The sequence below is a fragment of the Papio anubis genome, chromosome 4 (genome assembly GCF_008728515.1).
Source record: "Papio anubis isolate 15944 chromosome 4, Panubis1.0, whole genome shotgun sequence".
Classification (NCBI taxonomy): domain Eukaryota; kingdom Metazoa; phylum Chordata; class Mammalia; order Primates; family Cercopithecidae; genus Papio; species Papio anubis.
Window position 1 is genome coordinate 56,140,983 of NC_044979.1, and position 23,437 is coordinate 56,164,419.

The 23,437-nt window shown below is 39.5% G+C and overlaps 2 protein-coding genes and 1 long non-coding RNA gene across 16 annotated transcripts in view; 2 read left to right on the forward strand and 1 right to left on the reverse strand.

The window, feature by feature from the left end:
- CCDC146 (coiled-coil domain containing 146) overlaps window positions 1-892 on the forward strand; it is a 177,136-nt gene extending 176,244 nt beyond the window's left edge. For all 6 annotated transcript variants that reach the window (XM_003896411.5, XM_009203572.4, XM_009203573.4 and 3 more), the window contains one exon: window positions 340-892. In XM_003896411.5, coding sequence (XP_003896460.2) covers window positions 340-543 — 204 coding nt within the window. In that variant the 3' untranslated portion in view covers window positions 544-892. The remainder of the gene's footprint in view (window positions 1-339) is intronic.
- Window positions 893-11,145: 10,253 nt separating this feature from the next.
- The window catches only part of LOC108585115, a 46,852-nt gene continuing 34,560 nt past the window's right edge, over window positions 11,146-23,437 (forward strand). The window contains exon 1 of the long non-coding RNA XR_001901086.3: window positions 11,146-12,079. This is a non-coding gene — a long non-coding RNA (uncharacterized LOC108585115). The remainder of the gene's footprint in view (window positions 12,080-23,437) is intronic.
- Window positions 12,613-23,437, reverse strand: part of GSAP (gamma-secretase activating protein) — a 108,991-nt gene continuing 98,166 nt past the window's right edge. For 3 of the 9 annotated variants that reach the window (XM_031665949.1, XM_021935312.2, XM_031665952.1), the window contains 5 exons: window positions 19,429-19,548; window positions 18,552-18,613; window positions 17,262-17,363; window positions 17,002-17,101; window positions 15,914-16,603 (listed from right to left, as the gene is read on the reverse strand). In XM_031665949.1, coding sequence (XP_031521809.1) covers window positions 16,512-16,603; window positions 17,002-17,101; window positions 17,262-17,363; window positions 18,552-18,613; window positions 19,429-19,548 — 476 coding nt within the window. In that variant the 3' untranslated portion in view covers window positions 15,914-16,511. Of the gene's footprint in view, window positions 16,604-17,001; window positions 17,102-17,261; window positions 17,364-18,551; window positions 18,614-19,428; window positions 19,549-23,437 lie in introns of those variants that run through there. The other 6 variants (XM_021935314.2, XM_021935315.2, XM_031665951.1 and 3 more) reach the window with 6 other exon arrangements.

Here is a 23,437-nt window from a genome sequence, read left to right on the forward strand (position 1 = left end):
ATATGTTGCTCTGCCTTTGTCAAAAACAGGGAAATAATTAGTGCTTGATGACAGATATTGAGGTGGAAACATAGTTAGGACCCACGAAGCAGTCTTTGAAAAACCCTAAACTCCAGGAATAATGTGATGCTGAAGCAATACAGCCCATTCCAATGAGGGGTGTGTGTGTGTGTGTGTGTGTGTGTGGTGTGATTCCACCCTCCTACTCCTCCCATCCCTTTGGGGAGTATCAGCTAGCACAGTCAAAGACTGTCCAGGCCAGCTGCGTCTTTTGGGACCTAAGGATAAAGTGACTTCAGAGTTTTCAGAGAACTGAAAAGGAAAAATCATTCTTTGCAGGAGTTCTTGGAAGCAGATAATCGCCAGATGCCCAGTGGTGTTTACACGACTGCAGAGCAGCGTCCAAATGCCTACATCCCAGAAGCAGAGGCCACTCTTCCTTTGCCAAAACCTTATGGTGCTTTGGCTCCTTTTAAACCCAGTGAACCTGGAGCCAATATGAGGCACATAAGGAAACCTATTATAAAGCCAATTGAAATCTGAGTAGGTGAACAAATCCAGGCCTCTCAAGGAGAGGACTTCCACCAGGCTTCCTTGTACCCACAGGTGAAAAATGTGAGCATAATACTTCCAATTTTATTGATAAGTAAGGTAACCACAATTAGTCAACAACAGAGTACAACATGGTTTCTTTTTACCTACCAACTACTATACCTTTCATGACATTGAGTAGGACACAGAACTGTCCTACATTTATATGTCAAAGTATATATTTGAATTGCTTATATTTTCTTTTTCACTCTTTGTGTTGAGTACATTCCAGAAATTTGTAGTTGGCAAGGTGCTATAAAAATGCACTAAAAATAAATCTGTTTTCAATGAAGTACAGAAATTGGCAGAGTAGTCTTTGTTTATTAAAGAAAAAACAAATACTGTTCAATCTACACACTTTAAAAAGAAACAATGGCTATTTGAAAAGGAAAATATCTCTAGTATTGCAAAGGCATAACTCACTTTGTCGAATAAGAAGTAGCACTTAATCTTGGTAAATCTAAATTATGTAAAGTAGTGAAACTTGTCATGGCTGTTTGCATTTTTTTCATTTTACTTTTTTGACTAATAATAATTGTACCTATTCACGGGGTACATAGTGAAGTTTCAGTACATATAATGTATAGGGATCAGATCAGGGTAATTAGCGTATACATTCAAACTTTATCATTTCTTTGTGTTGGGAATATTCAGTATCCTCCTAGCTGTTTGAAACTATATATTATTGTTACCTATAGTCATCCTACAGTGGTATAGAACATAGGACTTATTCCACCTATTTCACTGTAATTTTGTGTCTATTAACAAATCTACCCCTATTCCTTCCTTTCCTCATCCTTTCCCCTAACCTTCCCAGCCTCTTGTATCCGCTGTCCTACTTTTAGCTTCCACATGAGTGAGAACAGTTTTTGGCTTACACAAATGAGTGAGAACATGTGGTGTTTAACTTTCTGTACCTGGCTTATTTCAATGAACATAATATCCTCCAGTTACTTTCACGATGCCACAAATTACAGGATTTTGTTCTTTTTTGTGGCTGAATAGTATTCCATTATGTATATATGATGTGTGTGTGTGTAACTCCCATTTTCTTTTATGTGTTTATCTGTTGTTGGACACCTAGGTTGATTTCATATCTTGCCTATTGTGAATAGCACTGCAGTAAATATGGGGGTGCAGATGTCTCTTCAGTATTCTGATTTTCTTTCCTTTGGATAAATTTCCAGTAGGGAGATTGCTGGATCATATGTTAGTTCTATTTGTAGTTTTTTGAGGAACTTCCATATCATTCTTCATAGTGACTTCTCTAGTTTACATTCTTACCAACAGTGTATATAAGAGCTCCTTTTCTCTGTATCTTTACCAGCATTTGTTATTTTTTAACTTTTTGGTAATAGCTATCATAGTTGGGGTGAGATGATACCTCATGTTTTTTTTTTTTTATTTCTATTTCCCTGATTTCTCTGATGATTAGTGATGTTGAGCATTTCTTCATATACCTGTTGGCCATCTGTATGTCTTTTGAGAAATGTCTGTTCAGGTCATTTACCCATTTTTAAATCAGATTGTTGTTTTTGTAGTGTTTTTTGGTGTTAAGATATTTGAGTCCCTTATTTATTCTGGATATGAATCCCCTGTTGGATGATTAGTGTGCAACTATTTTCTCTGATTCTGTAGGTTGTCTTCACTCTGTTGTTTCCTTTGCTGTGCAGAAGGTTAAAGTTTGATGTAATCTCATTTGTTTATTTTTGCTTTTGTTGCCTGTGTTTTGAGGTCTTATTCATAAAATATTTTCCCAGGCCAATGTCCTGAAGCATTTCTCCTATTCTTTCTTCCAGTAGTTTTATGGTTTTGGGTCCTATATTTAGGTCTTTGATAATTTTGAGTTGATTTTTAAATAGGGTCAGAGGTAGGGGACTAGTTTCATTCTTCTGTATAAGGACCTCCAGTTTCCCCAGTACCATTTATTGTAGAGACTGTCCTTTTCCCAATGAGTATTCTTGGCACCTTTGTCAAAAATCAGTTGTCTATAGATATGTGGATGAATTTCTTGATTCTCTATTTTGTTCCATTGGTCTATGTATCTGTTTTTATCCCAGTGTCATGCTGTTTTGGTTACTAGAGCTTTGTAGTATATTTGAAATGTGGTAGTGTGATACCTCCAGCTTTGTTCATTTTGTTCAGGATTGCTTTGGCGATTTGGGGTCTTTTGTGGTTATATACAAATTTTAGGATTGTTTTTCTAATTTCTCTGAAGAATGCCATTAGTTTTTTGATAGTGACTGCAATCTATCTGTTGATTGCTTTGGGTAGTATTGTTGTTTTGTTTTATTTTATTTTATTTATTTTGGGAGACAGAGTCTCACTCTATCACCCAGGCTGGAGTGCAGTGACATGATCCTGGCTCACTACAGCCTCCACCTCCAGGGCTCAAGTGATCCTCCCACCTCAGCCTCCTGAGTAGCTGGGACTACAGGTGCACACCACCACACCCAGCTAATATTTTTATTTGTTGTAGAGATGGAGTCTCACTATATGACCTAGGCTGCTCTCAAACTCCTGGCCTCACACAATCCTCCTGCCTCAGCCTCCAAAACGTGCTAGGATTATAAGTATGAGCCACCACACCAAGCCAGAATGGCTATTATTAAAAAGTCACACACACAAAAAAGATGTTGGTAAGGTTGCAGGAAAAAGGGAATGCTTAACACTGCTGGTGGGAATGTCAAATTAGTTCAGCCACTGCGGAAAGAACTAAAAACAGAACTACCATTTAACCCAGCAATCCCATTACTGGGTATATACCCAAGGAAAATAAATTGTTCTACTAAAAGCACATGTGCACTTGTACATTCATCAAAGCACTATTCACAATAGCAAAGACATGGAATCAACCTAGATGCCCATTAACACTGGACTGGATAAAGAAAATGTGATACATATACACCATAGAATACAGCCATAAAAAAGGAATAAAATCACATTCTTTGCAGCAACATGGATACAATTGGAGGCCACTGACCTAAGCAAATTGACACAGGAGCAGAAAACCAAATACTACATGTTCTCACTTAAAAGTGGCAGCTAAACAATGAGTACACATGGATATAAAGGTGGAAGCAACAGACTATTAGGGAGAAGAGGGAGGGAGGTGGGGAGAGTTGAAAAACTACCTGTTGGGTACTATGCCCACTACCTGGATGACAGGATCATTTGTACCTCAAACTTCAGCATTACATGATTTACCCATGTAAGAAAAAAATCTTCTTTAAAGGTTCAGTAGAATTCAGCAATGATACCATCTGGATTTTTCTTTGTTGGAAGACTACTTTATTTTATTTTACATTTTATTTTATATATTTTATTTTATTTTATCGTTTTGAGACAGAGTCTTGCTCTGTCACCTAGACTGTAGTGCAGTGGCCAAATCTTGGCTCACTGTAACCTCTGCCTCCCAGGTTCAAGTGATTCTCCTGCCTCAGCCTCCCAAGTAGCTGGGATTATAAGCATGCACTACCATGCCTGGCTAATTTTTGGAATTTTTAGTAGAGACGGGGTTTTGCCAGGCTGTTCTCAAACTCCTGGCCCTGAATGATCCACCTGCCTTGGCCTCCCAAGGTGCTGGGATTACAGGTGTGGAAGACGTTTTATTACTGATTTAATCTAATTGCTTTGTATTGATCTGTTCAGGTTTTCTAGTTCTTCCCTATTCAACCTTGGCAGATTGTATATGTCAAGGAGTTTATTCACTTCCTCTAGGTTTTCTAACTTGACATATAGTAATTCAGAGTACCCTGGAATTATTTTTTGTATCTGTTGGGACATCCCCTTTTTTTGCTCTTGATTTCATTTATTTGGGTCTTCTCTCTTTTTTCCTTAGTCTAGTTAATGGTTTGTTGAATGTGTTTATTTTTTTTCAGAAAACCCACTTTTTGTTTTGTTGATCTTTTGTATTTTTTTTACTCTCAATTTCATTTATTTCTGCTGTAATCTTTATTATTTGTGTCTCCTACAATTTTGACTTTGATTTGTTCTTGATTTTCTAATTGCTTCAGGTATATCATTAGGTTATCTGAAATCTAGTTTTTTCATGTAAGCATTTGTTGCTATAAACTTGTCTCTCACTACTGCTTTTCCTGTGTCCCATACGTTTTGGCATGTTGTGTTTCCATTTTCATTTGTTCCAAGGAATTTTTAAATTTCTTCCTTAATTTCTTATTCATTTTGGTCATTCAGGAGCATGTTGTTTAATTTCCATGTATTTGTATAGTTTCAAATGTTCTCATTATTTATTTCTAATTTTATTCCATTATGGTCAGATATTTGATAGATTTTGATTTAAAAAATAAATTTGGAGGCCGAGCGCAGCGACTCATGCCTGTAATCCCAGCACTTTGGGAGGCCGAGGCGGGCGGATCACTTGAGGTCAAGAGTTTGAGACCAGCCTGGCCAACATGGTGAAACCCTGTCTCTACTAAAAATATAAAAATTTGCTGGCCATGGTGGCACATGCCTGTAGTTTCAGCTACTTGGGAGGCTGAGGCAGGAGAATGGCTTGAACCCAGGTGGCAGAGGTTGCAGTGAGCCAAGATTGCACCATTGCACTCCAGCCTGGGCAACAGAGTGAGACTCCATCTGAAAAAAAAAATTTTTTTTTGAGACTTGTTTTATTTCTAACCTATGGTCAGTCCTGAAGAATGTTTCGTGTGCTGATGAAAAGAACATGTCTCCTGCATTTCACCTGTTGGGTGAAATGTTCTGTAAATGTCTGTTAGGTCCATTTGGTGCATGGTATGGTTTAAATCCAATTTTTCTTTGTTGATTTTCTATATAGATTGTTTAGTGCTGAGAATGAGGTGTTGAAATCTGCAACTATTTTTGCACTGGGGTCTATCACTCCCTTTAGCTCTAATATTTGCTTTATATATCTGAGTGCTCTGGTGTTGGGTGCATATATATTTATAATTGTTTTATTGCTGAGTTGATCCCTTTATTAGTATACAATGGTCTTCTCTGTCTCTTTTTAGAGCTTTTGACTTGAAGTTTGTCTTGTCTCATATAAATATAGCTACTCCTGCTCACTTTTGGTTTTCATGTGCTTGAAATATCTTTTTCTATCCCTTCACTTTCAGTCTATGTGTGACTTTACAAGTGAGGTGAGTTTCTTGTAGGCAGCATACAGTGAGGTCTTAGTTTTCTTTAATCCCATCAGCCACTCGATATAATTTATTTTTTAAGTATAATTTTATTTAATTTTTCCATAAGTTATTGGGTTACAAATGGTATTTGGTTATAGGAATAAGTTCTTTAGTGGTGATTTGTGAGATCCTGGTGCATCCATCACCCAAGCAGTATACACTGCACCATATATGTTGACTTTTATTCCTTGTCCCCTCCCACTTCCCCCCCGAAGTCACCTAAGTCCATTGTATCATTCTTATGCCTTTGTGTCCTCATAGCTTAGCTCCCACATATCATTGAGAACATGTGATGTTTGGTTTTCCATTCCTGAGTAACTTCACTTAGAATAATAGTCTCAAGTCTCATCCAGGTCATTGCAAATGCTGTTAATTCATTCCCTTTTATGACTGAGTAGTATTCCGTGTGTGTGTGTGTGTGTGTGTGTGTCTATATATATGTATCACAGTTTCTTTATCCACTCATTGATTGATGGGCATTTGGGTTGGTTCCATGATTTTGCCATTGTGAATTGTGCTGCTATAAAAATGCATGTGCAAGTATCTTTTTCGAATAATGACTTTGTTTCCTCTACATAGATACCCAGTAGTGTGATTGTTGGATCAAATGGTAGTTTTGCTTTTAATTCTTTAAGGAATCTCCACACTGTTTTCCATAGTGGTTGTACTAGTTTACATTCCCACCAGCAGTGTAAGTGGGATTCCCTGATCGCCGAATCCATGCCAGCATCTACTGTTTTTTTCTTTTTTTGATTATGGCCATTCTTTCAGCAGTAAGGTGGTATCGCATTGTGGTTTTGATTTGGATTTCTCTGATTATTAGTGATGTTGAGCATTTTTTCATATGTTTGTTGGCCACTTGTATATCTTCTTTTGAGAATTGTCTGTTCATGTCCTTAGCCTGCTTTTTGATGGGATTTTTTTTTCTTACTGATTTGAGTTTGTTGTAGATTCTGGTTATTAGTCCTTTGTCAGATGTATAGATTGTGAAGATTTTCTCCCACTCTGTGGGTTGTCTGTTTACTCTGCTGACTGTTCCTTTTGCTGTGCAAAAGCTCTTTAGTTTAATTAGGTCCCAGTTATTTATCTTTGATTTTATTGCATTTTCTTTTGGGGTTTTGGTCATGAAATCCTTGCCTAAGCCAATGTCTAGAAGTGTTTTTCCAATGTTATGTTTTAGAATTTTTATAGTTTCAGGTCTTAAGTCCTTAATCCACTTTGAGTTGATTTTTGTATAAGGTGAGAAATGAAGATCCACTTTTATTCTCCTACATGTGGCTAGCCAATTATTCCAGCACTATTTGTTGAAAAGGGTGTCCTTTCCCCACTTTGTTTTTGTTTGCTTTATCAAAGATCAGTTAGCTGTAAGTATTTGGGTTTATTTCTGTGATCTCTGTTCTGTTCTATTGGTCTATGTGCCTATTTTTATGCCAGTACCATGGTGTTTTGGTGACTATGGCCTTATAATATAGTTTGAAATCAGGTAATATGATGCCTTCGGATTTGCTCTTTTTGCTTAGTCTTGCTTTGGCTATGCGGGCTCTTTTTTGGTTCTAGATGAATTTTAGAATTGTCTTTTCTAAGTCTGTGAACAATGATGGTAGTTTTTTGATGGGGATTGCATTGAATTTGTGGATTGCTTTTGGCAGTATGGTCATTTTCACAATATTGATTCTACCCATCCATGAGCATGGGATGTGTTTCCATTTGTTTGTATTGTCTATGATTTCTTTCAGCAGTGTTTTACAGTTTTCCTTGTAGAGGTCTTTCGACTCCTTTGTTAGGTATATTCCTACGTTTTTGGTTTTTTTTTTTTTTGCAGCTATTATAAAAGGGATTGAGTTCTCAATTTGATTCTCAGCTGGGTCACCATTGGTGTATAGAAGAGTTACTGATTTGTGTACATTAATCTTGTATCTGGAAACTTTGCTGAATTCTTTTATCAGTTCTAGGAGCTTTCTGGAGGAGTCTTTAGGGTTTTCAAGGTAAACAATCATATTGTCAGCAAACAGGGACAATTTGACTACCTCTTTATCGATTTGGATATCCTTTATTTCTTTTGCCTGATTGCTCTGGCTAGGACTTCCAGTACTGTGTTGAAGAGGAGTGGTGAGAGTGGGCATCCTTGTCTTGTTCCAGTTCTCAGGGGGAATGCTTTCACCTTTTCCCCATTCAGTATTATGTTGGCTGTGGGTTTGTCATAGATGGCTTTTATTACATTAAGGTATGTCCCTTGTATGCCAATTTTGCTAAGGATATTAATCATAAAGCGATGTTGGATTTTGTCAAATGCTTTTTCTGCACCTATTGAGATGATCATGTAATTTTTGTTTTTAATTCTGTTTATGTGGTTTATCACATTTACTGGCTTGCATATGTTAAACCATCCCTGCAACCCTGGTATGAAACCTACTTGATTATGGTGGATTCTCTTTTTGATATCTTGTGGATTCAGTTAGCTAGTATTTTGTTAAGGATTTTAGCATCTATGTTCATCAAGGATATTGGTCTGTAGTTTTCTGTTTTGGTTGTGTCTTTTCCTGGTTTTGGTATTAGGGCGATGTTGGCTTCATAGAATGGATTAGGGAGGGTTCCTTCTTTCTCTAGCCTATGGAATAGTGTCAAAAGGATTGGTACCAATTCTTCTCTGAATGTCTGGTAGAATTCTGCTGTGAATCCATCTGGTACTGGACTTTTTTGTGGGGGTAATTTTTTTGACAGAGTTTCACTCTGTTGTCTAGGCTGGAGTGCAGTGGTGTGATCTCAGCTCACTGCAACTTCCGTCTCCTGGGTTCAAGTGATTCTCCTGCCTGAGCCTCCAGAGTAGCTGGGACTACAGGCATGCACCACCACACTTGGTTAATGTTTGTGTATTTAGTAGAGACAGGGTTTTGTCACATTGGCCAGGCTGGTCTCAAACTCCTGACCTCAAGTGATCCACCCGCCTCGGCCTCCCAAAGTGCTGGGATTACAGGCATGAGCCACCGCGCCCGGCCTTTTGTTGGTAATGTTTAAACTATCGTTTCCATCTTGCTGCTTGTTATTGGTCTGTTCAGGGTGTCTAATTCTTCCTGATTTAAGCTAAGAAGGTTGTATTTTTCCAAGAATTTATCCATCTCTTCTATGTTTTCTAGTTTATGTGCATAAAGGCGTTCATATTAGCCTTGAACGATCTTTTGTACTTCAGTGGTGTAAGTTGTAACATCTCCTTTTCGTTTCTCAGTGTGAGGTTATTTGGATTTTCTCTCTTCTTTTCTTGGTTAATCTTGCTAATGGCCTATCAATTTTATTTACCTTTTCAAAGAAACAACTTTTTGTTTCATTTATCTTTTGTATTTTTGTTTGTTTCAATTTGTTTAGTTCTGCTCTGATCTTGGTTATTTCCTTTCTTCTGCTGGATTTGGGTTTGGCTTGTTCTTGTTTCTCTAGATCTTTGAAGTGTGAACTTAGATTGTCTGTGCTCTTTCAGACTTTTTGATATAGGCATTTAGGGCTATGAACTTTCCTCTTACTATACCTTAGGTGTATTCCAGAGGTTTTGATAGGTTGTGCCATTTATTGTCATTCAGTTCGAAGAATTTTTTATTTTCCATGTTGATTGTTTTTGACCCAATGCTCATTCAGGAGCAGGTTATTTAATTTCCATGTATTTGCATGGTTTTGAAGGTTCCTTTTGGAACTGATTTCCAGTTTTATTTCACTGTGGTCTAAGAGAGTGCTTGATATAACTTAAATTTTCTTAAATGTATTGAGGCTTGTTTTATGGCCTATCATATGGTCTATCTTGGAGAAAGTTCCATGCACTATTGAATAGAATGTGTATTCTGTGGCTGTTAGACGAAATGTTCTGTATGTATCTGTTAAGTCTATTTGTTCCAGGGTATAGTTAAAACGCATTGTTTCTTTGTTGACCTTCTGTCTTGTTGACCTCCCTAAGTGCTGTCAGTGGAGTTTTGCAAGTCCCCCACTATTATGGTGTTTCTGTCTATCTCATTTCTTAGGCCTATTAGTAATTGTTTTATAAATTTGGGAGCTCCAGTGTTAGGTGCATATATGTTTAGGAAGTGGAGCATTTAGGCCATTTAGATTCAATGTTAGTATTGAAATGTGAGGTACCATGTGAGGTATCATGGTCTTTGTTGCCTGTGTACTTTTGGAATTTTTTTGTTATTTTTTTTAACTTGTATTTTTGTTTTATAAGTCTTGTGTGATTTATGCTTTAATGAGATTGTGTTTTGATGTGTTTCTAGGATTTGTTTCAAGATTTAGAGCTCCTTTTAGCAGTTCTGGTAGTGGTGGCTTGGTAATGGTGAATTTGATCAGCATTTGTTTGTCTGAAAATATGTTTCCTTCATATATGATGCTTAGGTTTGCTGGATACCAAATTCTTGGCTGATATTTGTTTTGCTTGAGGAGGCTGAAGATAAGACCGCCAATCCCTTCTAGCTTGTGGGGTTTCTGCTGAGAAGTCTGCTGTTAAATCTGATAGGTTTTCCTTTCTAGGTTACCTGGTGCTTCTCTCTCACAGCTCTTAAGATTCTTTCCTTTGTCTTAACTTTGGATAACCTGATGACAATGTGCCTAGGCAAAGATCTTTTTGTGATGTATTTCCCAGGTGTTCGTTGTGCTTCTTGTGTTTGCCTGTCTAGGTCTCTAGCAAGGTCAGGGAAATTTTCCTCGATTATTCCCCCAAATACGTTTTCCAAGCTTTTAGAATTGTCTTCTTTCTCAGGAACACTGATCATTCTTAAGTTTGGTTAACATCATTCCAGACTTCTTGGAGGCTTTGTTCATATTTTATTTTTTTGTCTTCATTGGATTGGGTTAATTTGAAAACCTTGTCTTTGAGCTCTGAATTTCTTTCTTCTACTTGTTCAATTCTATTGCTGAGACTTTCCAAAGCATTTTGCATTTCTGAAAGTGTGTCCAAAGTTTCCTGAATTTTGTTTTTTCTTTAAGCTGTCTATTTCTTTGAATATTTCTCCCTTCACTTCTTGTATCATTTTTTGGATTTCCTTGCACTGGACTTCACCTTTCTCTGATCCTTCCCTGATTAGCTTAATAACTAACCTCCTGAATTCTTTTTCAGGTAAATCAGGTATTTCTTCTTGGTCTGGATCCATTGCTGGTGAACTAATGTGATTTTGGGGGGTGTTGACCAGTCTTGTTTTGTCATATTACTAGGGTTGGTTTTCTGGTTCCTTCTCATTTGGGTAGGCTCTGTCAGAGAGAAGGTCTAAGGCTGAAGGCTATTGTTCAAATTTTTTTTGTCCCACAGGGTGTTCCCTTGATGTAGTACTCTCTGCCTTTCCTGTGGATGTGGCTTCCTGTGAGCCGAACCACAGTGATTGTTGTCTCTCTTTTGGGTCTAGCCACCCAGCTAATCTACCTGGCTCCAGGCTGGTATTGAGGGTTGTCTACAGAGTCCTGTGATGTGAACCATCTATGGGTCTCTTAGCCATGGTTACCAGTGCCTGTTCTGGTGGAGGTGGCATAGGGTGCAGTGGACTCCATGGGGGTCCTTAGCTTTGGTGGCTTAATGCTCTATTTTTGTGCTGGTTGGCCTCCTCCCACCAGAAAGAGATAGCACTTTCCAGAAAGCATTAGCTATAGTAGTGTGGAGAGGAACCAGAGGTGGCCGTGGCCCTAGAACTCCCAAGATTATATGTCCTTTGCCTTCCACTACCAGGGTGGGTAGGGAAGGACTATCAGATGGCGATGGGGCTAGGTGTGTCTAAGCTCAGACTCTCCTTGGGCAGGTCTTGCTGCAGCTGCTGTGGTGGAGGCGGTTGAGATTCCCAGGTCACTGGATTTGTGTACCTAGGAGGATTACGGCTGCCTCTGCTGAGTCATACAGGTTGTCAGGGAAGTGAAGGAAAGCCAGCAGTCACAGGCCTCACCCAGCTCCCATACAAACTGAAAGGCTAGTCTCACTCCCACGGTGCCACCCACAATAGCCCAAAGTCTGTTTCCAGGCGGAGGGCAAGTTGGGCTTGAAAACTTGCCCAAGGCTTTCCGCCTCCCAGCTGCAAAAGAAAAGGGCTTTAGTTCTTTCCCCGCCTGTGAAGTCTGCAAGCCGGTTTCGCACTCTCCCCCAATTCTGGCCAGGAGGCTTCTGGCCCCGTTCAAATTGTTACAAAGTTCAGCTAGAGAAGTCCTTCTCCCTGTGGAGTCTTACCCCCTGCTCCTCTGGCCGCCCTCCTGATGGATCCCTGTGGTGCCAGGCAGGAATGGGCTGCTTGGGGATCCAGCGAGCTCCCAGTGCCTTTCTGCTACTTCCTCTACCCCTGTATTTCACTCAGCACGACTCTAACTTGTCTCAGTTCCAGGTAAGGTCGGGAACTTCTCCCACAAACAGACATTCAGCTTCTCCAGTGGGGGTGTGTGTCTGGGAGAGGAGGGTCTCCGTTTCCCACTTCCACAATTGGGGCACTCACAGTATTTGGGGTGTCTCCCAGGTCCTGCAGGAGCAGTCTGCTTCCTTCAGAGGATCTGTGGGTCCTCTCAGGATTGGTGGTCTCTTCTTGTAGTCGATCTGAAGCTAATATTCATAATGCAAGCCTCTGCATGCTTCTCTTCTGGAGCTGCAATCTAGTCCTGCATCCCATCTGCCATGATCCACCCACTGAGTCTACATATTTTAAATGGGGGATTTAATCCATTTACATTTTAGGTTATTATTGACAGGTGAGGACTTACTCCTGTCATTTTATTGATTGTTTTCTGGTTGTTTTATTTATTCTTTGTCCCTTCCTCTTATTTACTTTTGTGGGTAGATGGTTTTCTGTAGTGATAAGGTTTGAGCCCTTTATTGTTGTGTATTGGCTCTACGGATGAGTTTGCCAGTTTTGCATGTTTTTAATTTTTTTTTTTTTTTTTCTGTAGAGACAGAGTCTCACTATGTTTTGCAGGCCAGCCTTGAACTTGTGGCTTCAAGCGATCCTCCCCACCTCAGGCTTTCAAAGTGCTAAGATTACAGGTGTGAGCAACCATGTCCAGCCAGTTTCACATATTTTCATGAGGATGATGATTGTCTTTTCACTTCCAGATGTAAGACTCCCTTGAGTATTTCTTATGGGATTTCATGTAAGGCCTGTCTAGTGGTGATAGATGTCCTTAGTTTTAGTTTGTCTGTGAAACATTTTATTTCTCCTTCATTTGTGGAGGATAGCTTTTCTAGATATAATATTGTTGGCTTTTTTTTTTCCTTTCAGTACTTTGATGATATCAACCCATTCTCTCTCCTAGTCTGTAAGTTTTATGCTGAGCAATCTGCTATTAATCTAATGGGGTTTACCTTATATGTGACTTGACATTTTTTTCTTGCTGCTTTTAGCATTCTTTATTGTTGCCTTTTGATAATTTGACTACAATGTGCCTTGGAGATGACTTGTTTGGCTTGAATCTATTTGTGGTTCTTTTAGCTTCCTGGACCTGGATGTCCACCCCTCCCTCATGACTTGTGAAGTTTTCTATTCATTACATATGTTTCCCTCATCTTTTCCCTTCTCTTCTCCTTTTGGAATGCCCATAATATGATCACTTGTTCACTTAATAGTTTTCCATAAATCCTATAGGCTTTCTTCATTCCTTTTTATTCTTTTTACTTTGTCTGCCTATATTATTTCAAAATACTTGAAGTTTAGAGATTCTTTCTTCTGCTTGGTTTAGTCTTGTTGCAGCCCTCAATTGTGTTTTTCATTCATTGAATCCTTCAACTGTAGGATTTGTTTGGTTCTTTGTTGGATTTCTCATTCAAATCATGAATTGTTTTCCTGATTTTGTTGAATTATGTATCTGTATTCTCTTGAATCTGAGTTTCCTTAGGATTATTATTTTGATTTTTTGGCATTTCCTATATTTTGTTATAATTGGGGTCTGTTACTGGAGAATTATTGTTTTCCTTTGAAGGTATCATGTTTCTTTACTTTTTCATGTTTGATATGTCCTTACATTGATTTCTACGCATCTGGTGGAAAAGTCAGCTCTTCCAATTTTATGGAGGTTTCATAGGGAAAGACTTATTTGTATAAATGAGTTGTGGGGTGTCAGTTCAGTGGAGTGCATTGGCCTTCATTCTAGCTGGAAGGAGACTAGTGTGCTATCTTTAAAGTTTCTTCAGCTGCAATCCACACTAGTGATGTTTCTCAGTGGCCTAGATTGAGAAAGTATGTGGCAACTGGGGTGGGCTCACCAGGCTATTTTTCAAGTTGAGGGCAGATGCATGCACATGGTGGATCAGTCAACTTGGAGTCTGGCTTGCTGGAGTTGGAGCCACGGAGCTTTTACTTTGGCTAGGAACATGGGCATGTGGTTGCTCAGCCTAGGGACGTGTCTGCCAAGGGCAGCCCATGGTGCTGTTTCTCACGCCCAGAATGCAGGCACAAGGCTGCATGGCTGGCCTAGGGGCACATTTGCTGATAGTGGCCCACAGGGCTGTTTATCATCAGGCCTAGGGCACAGGTGCAAGTCTGCTTGGCAGGCCAGGACATGTGCCTATGAGAAGCATCCTATGGGGCTGTTTTTCAGGCCTGGTATGCAGACGCACAGCTGTTCAGCTGGCCTGGAGGCATGTTTGGTAGGGACACCTCACAGGGCTGTTTCTCAGGCCTGGGACATGGTCATACAGCATCTCAGCTAGCCTGGCTATGTGTCTGCTGAGGGTGGTCCACAGGACTGTTTCTCTGGCTCAGGACACAGGCACATAGGTGCTCAGCCAGCCTGGGAGCAGCCCATGGAGCTGCTTCTCAAGCCCAGTATGTGGGTGCAAGGCTGCTCAGCTAGCCTGGGATCATGTCTATTAGGGGTAGCAAATGGGGCCATTTCTCAGGTCCAGTTCATGGGCACACAGCTGCTCAGCAGGCTTGGGGGGTATGTCTGCCAGGGGTGGGCACAGGGCTGTTTCTCAAGCCCATGACATCGCTGCATGACTGTTTAGCTGGGCCAGCGGTGTTTCTGGAGGGAAGGGGGTGAAAGTATCTTTATTTCATACTGGTAGTGTTATGAATTTTATCTTGCAACTCTGGGAGTGAGAAATATTCCATCCCTTTATTTTACTAAATTCATCTGTACAAGGTCCTAATCCTGCCAGATTTAAAAGAAATTTAATCTCTCTCAGCCTAAATCTAACCTGCTTGGTGAGTCATAAAGCAATTACTTGGAATTGCCTTTGAAAATAAGAAATACTGCACATTTAAACATAGTTCCTGTATTGTAGGAATTAGTAACCTCATTAGGGATTCAAAAATACACACATAGGAAGTTTGAGCAACCTAAGAATAGAAAAATAACATCACAAAGGGAGGGATACTTAAATATTACAATGCATGATACTGGCTCAGAAGGAAGATGCCACCAGGTGCTACAATGGCCTGGATCACAGAATTGTTTATCTGACTCATGAGCATGAATAAGATTTTAACAGATGAGAGGGAATCCAGGTGTGCGAAATAACCTAAAGCAAGGCTTGGAACTAAGACAAGAATTGTGTTCAAGGCCCAATGAACTGACCTGGTTGGAAGAAAATGTTCATATTGTATAAGGCAGGAATTTGGGATACTTTGCATGTCAAGGAGTTTGAATTTTATCCTATAATGAATGGCAAGTTATTAAAAGATTATGAGCAGAGTGACCAGATCAAACTAGTGTTTTTCTCAAATATATTTAAGATAAATTTAGACCTTAGGGAGCAGCTAGAACAATCCAGGTATGCAAAGAAATGAATGAAAGCAGGGATTGAAAGATAATGACCTTATCAAGAGAAAGAATCAGCATTGCATTGACTAGGCTCCAAGATTTTGAGCCTAGTCATTGGTGACCATGAAGTATTTGACCAAAAAGGGTAATTCTATAAGAGAGGACAATTTTTAGAACAAAATTATTTTAGACAGGAAGTTGAATGATCATACCAGCTAATGATATTTACAATCATTAAAGTCTCAAGTTCAGTCTGAAGACAGAAAAGCAAAGGGTTGTGGGCTGACCTTGGGCTGCAACTGTATTTGTGGGTTAGAATGAAATCACTATAGAAAAGTGAAAAAAGGAAATGGTAGAATGAGTTAGGTGTCACATGGTGGCCTTTGAAAAAAAAAAGTTCATAGACTCATGATTCTTGGCTTCAATAAAAAGGCTACATTCAAACAACAGGGAAAGTCAGGCCAAAACTTTGTTTTCAGGTTTTTTAATGACAAAATATTCCTAAATCAACGTTTTATAAATATAAAAAAATTAAATACATTTCATCTGAATTCACAAAGACAAACCCTGCTGTAAATACTAAGTACAAATTATTCTGTGCTGGACATGGCAAATCTGATTTAGTACAAACTCAGTTTTTAAAAGGAACCTCTTTCCAAATAGTGTTCTTACATAACATTTAATTTTCTTCCTGTTATTTCAATGACACACCTCGTTTTTGCTTTTCTAAGCACTGTTCCCTACATTTTTAAAGCATATTTTATTTCAGAGTGCAACTAGCTTGTGGCCTATTAAGCTACTAGGAAGAGCATAGTTTATGCCACTGTATGCCTTCTTAGACCATTTATCATTTCTCTACACTTGATTGCTCACTGGCTATTCAAAATTGGAATGTGATACAGCAGTTATAGTTCTGTCTGAACGTGTACCAACCTGAAACTCAAATGGCTGAACAATTTCTTAGTTTTGTTACCAATTTTAAATATTGCTAAAGTATTCTCAACAGGAGGAAGGTTAATGAGCAAGATTAAAATGGCAGCAGCAGATCCAATTGCGTTTTCTTTTTCATAAGCCTAAAAGCATTGTGGTGTGTTTCAGAGCTGCTTCCTCTACAAATTCTGCATCCACATTGTCATGTCCTTCAAAAGGATACAGGGCTGGAAAAACATGGGGAGGGGGCAGGGAAAAAGAGTTACTATGGGGCCATGAAACATTTATAACTTTGTGCTCACAGCTCATTAAAATCATAATTATATTTTAGTAAAATGATTTTTTTGAGAATGTGTTTTTAAATTTTATTAAACTTCAGCACCAAGAACATTTGCATCAACCAAATGGGCTTTAAACCTCTTGACTCTTTTAAAACTTCAGAGGTGATTATTTGGTAATTTACTCTAGGTAGTAAATTGTGTACTGCTAATGTAAACCAACTGCTATAAGGGCCTACTTGTATGTAAAAGGATTTTGGAAAGAAAACAGTTCACAGATGTGAATAGGGAAGGACTGATGTGTCAAGGGAAAAGTGGAAAGACCCTGAGAACAGGGAGTAAATTACCTTGATTGGAGGACTCTATATCTGTCAGAATTTCAATGAAGTAGTTCAGAGGCAGAAATTCTACACTGACCGATGACTTGTCAATCATAGAATTCCGAGGCTAAAAGGGAAACCACTTCGGGTGTAAGTTGGTTCCCCACAATAAGCACAATTTTAAAATAAAGTGATAAGAACTATAATTGCTGTCCATATAGATATGTTGTCACGGGCAAACAGGATCCTAAAAACATTTAGTTGACTGTGCTTTCAGAGAAACTCACCTGTTTCTTATAGTTCTGAAGCAGTCGCGTCACGTGGTTCCGTGAAATGATGTTAGAACTCATAGGATGATCCCAAAGTCTACAAATCTTCTGACCAATAAGCTATTATGCAAATTGAAAAAAGTAGAGAATATACAGCACACTATATTAAGTAAACATACCTTATATCTATTCATAATTATAAAAGCATTATTCCAAAGTAGCTGGTTAGCCTAAGACAGGCCCTTGATGATAAGGACCCTTGGAGAAATGCCATGTTCCTATGAAGTTTCAATGAGGGAGTAAATACTCTCTCAAATGCTACATTGAGGAAAGTGGTTTATACACTGATATTGCCAAACCCTTTTACTGAAATGGAGTTTATCCGCTGCTCTTCAAAACCAGAGATGGGCATGCCAACTCTGATGTTTTGACAGGAAACTAAGGGGTGTACGCATGTTTATATCAACTTCTCTGCCATTGTCTTGCCTAGAAAATTTTAATTCCCTAAGAGTACTGGGGAAATAAACAGATTTGGAGACCAAACTAAATATTCAGCCATGTTCCCCAGAGAGATCTAGCTATGGAAAATATGCTTTGTTTTCTATTCTTGCCTTTGCTTCAGTAAGCCTGTGAGTGAGGGGGAAGGGCTACTACAGAGAAGGGCGATTAGGTCCAGAAAGACAACAGACAGCCGTTCGTGAGAGGACAGTGCCAGAGGTGCAAGTGTGCAAGGCGTGTACACAGCAGATGGAGCTGGCTTCAGGTCAGGAAGTTTGCAGAGTTGGAGGCTCGAAAGACCCTGCTGTGGAATTTCATATTTTCATAGTATCTCTGACTCTGAGTGTTGATATTCCCTTGTGTTTCTCATTCTTCCTTTCACCCGGGAATGTCTTCCTACCATGGTAGAAATGCAGTAAGGGGAAATACCGTTCTAGAACCTTCTGTCCTCACCTGTATTCAAATGTATCCAATTTAAATCTGTTTAAATGCAAAAGCACGTTTCCCCTCTCCCTCCCTCTCAGACTCAGATGTAAATATTAGTGTGGTTTCCTAAGAGGCGAAAATGGCTTAATGTTCTCACTGGACTGTGCCAAGGCAGTGCAGAGCCAGAGGAGCAAGTGCTTTGTAGGCCCAGTGGGAAACAGCTGACAGAGGGCTGGGGACGGGTGGGATTTCTTGGAAGCATTGAAAAGTGAAACGATTCAATTGACTTTAACCCAAAGCAAGTAAATGCCCTTCTTGCAAGAAGAAATTGAAGGAGGGTCATGCCAAAACTTAGGGAGAAAATAAAATGTAACTCAGGATTACCGGAGGAAGCCGCAAAATGATACTGAATTTCAGTTTTTCATTTTTCTCTGTATTGTCCAGATCTACAAAAAAGTTAGAGATTGGCAAATGAAACAAATACCTGTTTTGATACTTCAGCAAGTTAATATTAATACTTGAGTGGTTCATCTTGATAACACATATCCCAACTGTGTAGTCTGAAGCTAATCTAACAGCATTTTGGAAATTTTACTCTGACTCTCTGAATAAAAAGGGATTTTTCTGTAACAGGCTGCCAGGTGCAAAGCAATTTTATTGACTAACTTAAAACAGAAGGTACCTTGAGGAATGACAAATGCTTTCATATAAACAAAAATCATCTTAAAATACAATTGAATTGAGTGATTATACTACAGAATTTAAAGTTCAAATCCATATAAGCATTGCCCCTTTCAATAATTTTCCTTGCATTTCTAGTCTAACTTTGAAATGACAGCGTTAATAGCTGAAAGTAAGCCATTTCGTGACATTTTCTTGAGAAACAAGCCTGCAGAGGCTCCTAGCCTCAAGTGCCCTCTTGCACAGAAAAGGAATCTAATAGTTGTATGTGGATTGTAAAGTCCCTTAGGACCTCTTGAAGGGCTAAGACACTTTAAATGGGCCCAAAAGATGATTACAGGGAATGGATTGTGCTCACAGGACCAGCTGTATAATTTGTGGGGCTCAGCACAAAATGAACATGAGCAAGCCCTTGTTCAAATATTACTAAGAATTTCAAGATGTAATGCAGCATTAAACTGAAAAGGGGACTCTTAGTGCAGCCAGGCTCTTTGTGACTGCACAGGTTGCACGCCCAAGAAGCTAGCCTTGGCAGTGCTCTGACTGGAACTAGCACTCTGGCAAACTCAGGGCCTCTTACCTTTCATGAGCCTTACGACAGCTGTTTCAGTGAGAAGCAACACTCCACTGTCAATGCAATGCAGCAGGTTATGCAAAGGGAGACAGTGGACCCCGAGGATGGTGTGCAGAGTATGAAAACCTAGGATGAGAGATCCGGAGGGTAAACGCAGTCAGCCAACAGCTCCAGCAGCCCCCAGGGAATGGATTAGCTCATGTTAATAAAGCACTTAGGTCAGTGCTTGGTGCCTGGAACCAACTAAATTTCTTGAAAACAAGGTCCAAGTTTCCTTCTCTGTATTATTCATAACTAAATATCATGCTGGGTCTATACTAAGTTTCTGGTAACTATACATTCCCTGCTCCTTGGGTCCATTCCTATGCAAAAAGAGAGCAAGGCCTGCTCAATGGTTTCACAGTTTGATATGTTTGTGATTCTACAGTAAGGTAGCGAAAGAGTACAGAAGCACTTCAGACTTCATACGTCCAGACTAAAAGGTTGTTGGGATGAGGACCTTTTTGCTGAAGGGAAACAAATTTGGACCAGAAGAGAATAGTTTATATGGCTGATCTCTGGGTATGCCCCAGAGAAAGGCTTTTAGAGTCTACTTGGACTAAAGTATAGTAAAGAAAGAATTAAAACAATATGGCCAGATAGCAAATTTACAGGAATTCAGTGGAGAGGCAGGCATTCTCAAGCCTGTCTCATGGGTAGAGCTACCCACAAAAACCCAGATCTCTAAGTATGCTACTACTGACAAAGATAAGAACATCATGCATGGGAGAAGGTATCAGACCAGGAGAGAATCAAAACAGCTCTCTTGGAAGTGATGGCATTTGTGGGGAGCTTCAAAGGATGCAATTCCTATGAGTGGAAATGAGCGGGGACAGTAGAAAAAGCCAGGTTTGGCATGAGCAGCCCTAGGCCAGAATCCTGCTCTATTACTCACCAGCTGCAGGCAACTAAGCCTTTCTGAGCCTCCATTTCTTCATCTCTAAAATGAAACCACCAGTACCTTTCCCACAGGCTGCTTTGAGAACTACAGCCAGGTCTATGAAGAGCCTAGCATGCAATATAACAATCACAACCCATACTGGGCATGTACCAAGGCTTTCAAACTGTGTACTGGCTCATCTGATCCTCATACAAAACTATGGGGTGGGAATTACTAGATTCCCACTTCATAAGTGGAAAAGCCAAAAGGCAAGATTCACAGGAGCTAGGAAACTTGCCCAGGATCCTATAAATAATAATGTGTAAGTTGAAATTGCATCAACTGTGTGAGTGTAGTGTAGGCTTTCAACCATAATATCACTGTTACTCAATAACTGGCAGCTGTGTTAATAGAACATGAACAGAGGGAAGACGAGAAAGCATAGAGCATATTCAGAAAATAGTAAATGGTCCAGGTGGGTTGGAATCATATTAGGAGAATGATTAAGAGGTAAGGTTGGAAAAGCTAATTTATTCAGCACATCCCTTCCACACACCTGGCAAGGGGCTAAAAGTACAAAAATAAGCAAAACAGGCACAATTGCTGCTCCCATACACCTTACAGTCTGGTGGGGGAGACAATTACAAAAAACAGACATTTAAAAAAATGTGACCAGTTCTATGCTTGTGAGTGCAGGTGACAGAGGTTGAATGCTGAATGACAGATGTATTAATTTGAGAGACTGAGGAGGCAATGAAAGTTTTTAAGAGGGACAGAAAGAAGATTTACCATTGGGATATTAATATGGCAACAGGAAAGAATGAGTTGGAGTAACAGTTTGCTACAGAAGTTATGAAGACCTATAGAGAAGCTATTGCCTGAACGTGGATCAGAGGTAATGGAGGCACTGAATCAGAGAGGCACGGTAACAGGCACAGGCTTCGCAACTGATTGAATGTGGGAATGACAGAAGAATCATAGCCTGCTCTTGGGAAGGTACCTGGCAAAAGGATGATGCCCAATGAGCAGGGTTTAGATTCAGAGAAATCATGGGATTTTCTCTTTCTAAACACATGAATCACAAGCCATGGGGCACAGTCCTAAGTCCTTGTAACATCAAGGGTCAGATGAAGTACAGGCTGTGCCCACAAGCATGTGTTAATGGGCTAACAGGGTAAGTCCACTAGCTTCCTTGAGTCCAAAAAAACTCCACTATTTTACTAATTAACAACAAAGTTTTTCAAATGGATTTGGAAATTCTTCACAAAACTATTAGTAAAAAAAAAAAAAAGTTACAAAATTATTTCTGAAGAAAAGTTTACACTACATTATTGATCCTATTGATTTTCTGGATTCAAATTTCCCTCTCCAGCCCTGTGTTCATATCCTAAAGATCCCTGATGACCCTTCATCCTCTATCCCCAGGGCACAGTCCCAAGTTCAGGGACCTGTTCTTGGCCTCTGTACATCAGCTCTGAGCAACAGAGCAAATTGGCTATAATTAGTCATCAGCTCCACCCAACTTTAGTCCTCATCTTCCAGGGCTCCTGGCCGCCTCTGGCCAGCAAGTGCAATACAGTTCCTTTTTTTTAAAGCAAATGCCCTAGCTCTAAACCCTGACTTCCTTCTTGTGGTCCCCATTATTCCCTTCTGAACTTTAACCAATTCATGTTACAAGTTTCTGACAATTGTTTAACTCAAATAGTCCTCATTAGTCCAGTAGGCCTGGAAAGCAAGCACTTACACATGTGCATGTAGAAACACCCTGAATTCATACAAGCATGCACGTGTACACACACACATGATCCAGTGTCACTTCCCGCCCATCTATTTCCATGTCACATGATGGAAATAAACATTTAAGAGAAAAGGAGAGAGCATGGAATACTATGCAGCCATAAGAAAGGATGAGTTCATGTCCTTTGCAGGGACATGGGTGAAGCTGGAAACCATCATTCTCAGCAAACTATCTCAAGGACAGTAAACCAAACACCACATGTTCTCACTCATAGGTGGGAACTGAACAATGAGAACACTTGGACAAGGGGTGAGGGAACATCACACACTGGGGCCTGTTGTGGGATGGGGAGCTGGGGGAGGGATAGCATTAGGAGATATACCTAATGTAAATGACAAGTTAATAGGTGCAGCAAACCAACATGGCACATGTATACCTATGTTACAAACCTGCACATTGTGCACATGTACCCTAGAACTTTATAATTTAAAAAAAAAAGGAGAGAGAAACACCTTTTCCTTACCTGACCCAGACACAAGCCATATGTCTACTTATAATTCTCGACCGCTATGGATAACATTTTTCTATGTTTTCCCTTATCCCTGTGAAGGAATGTGAGTTGGGTAGAAAGTGGATTTTTATCATCTCCAGGCATAACAATGTCCCCCATAAGTTTCATTTATTTTCAAAAGAAGCTTGAATATCTGTAATGAACCAACCTGAAACTGTCAATCCATTTCCCTACCAAATTTTTTGTGTTAACAATTAAGAATTTAAGTCACAAAGGTAGTTTTCCTGAAATCCTTCACTCTTTCTAAGGTGTACCTCGTAACTCATATTCCATTGGGATAATTTTAAACCATCCATTCCCCTCATGAATGGTCACTTTCAACTCCTTTTGTACTGCCTCTACAGACAGACATTAAATAAGGTGGATGAAGAATGAAGGATTCCAAACCGTATCAGCTGTTTCATAAATTCAGAGAAGCACACGCTGTAGGGATTCTTTAGGCCCATAAATAGCCCATGTTTCAATATCAACTAATTCAACTGGAATATAAAATTCAAGCAGCAGCATGGATTTTGGAGCCAGACTGCCTGGATTTGAATATTGGCTCTGTCACTTAATAGCTATGTGACTTTAGGCAAATTACTTAACCTTTATGGCCTCAGTTTCACCATCTATAAAATGGGAATAATATTAAGTGGAACCACATGAAAGTGCCATTTTTGTTGGCCAAAAAATGGTTGGACACTGACAATTTAATGTGGTCCAATTTAAGTTTCTACCAGTTACAAATTTTATGAAAATTAAGTGTACTAATTTGTGTGTACTTTCAACGGTACCTGGCACAAAA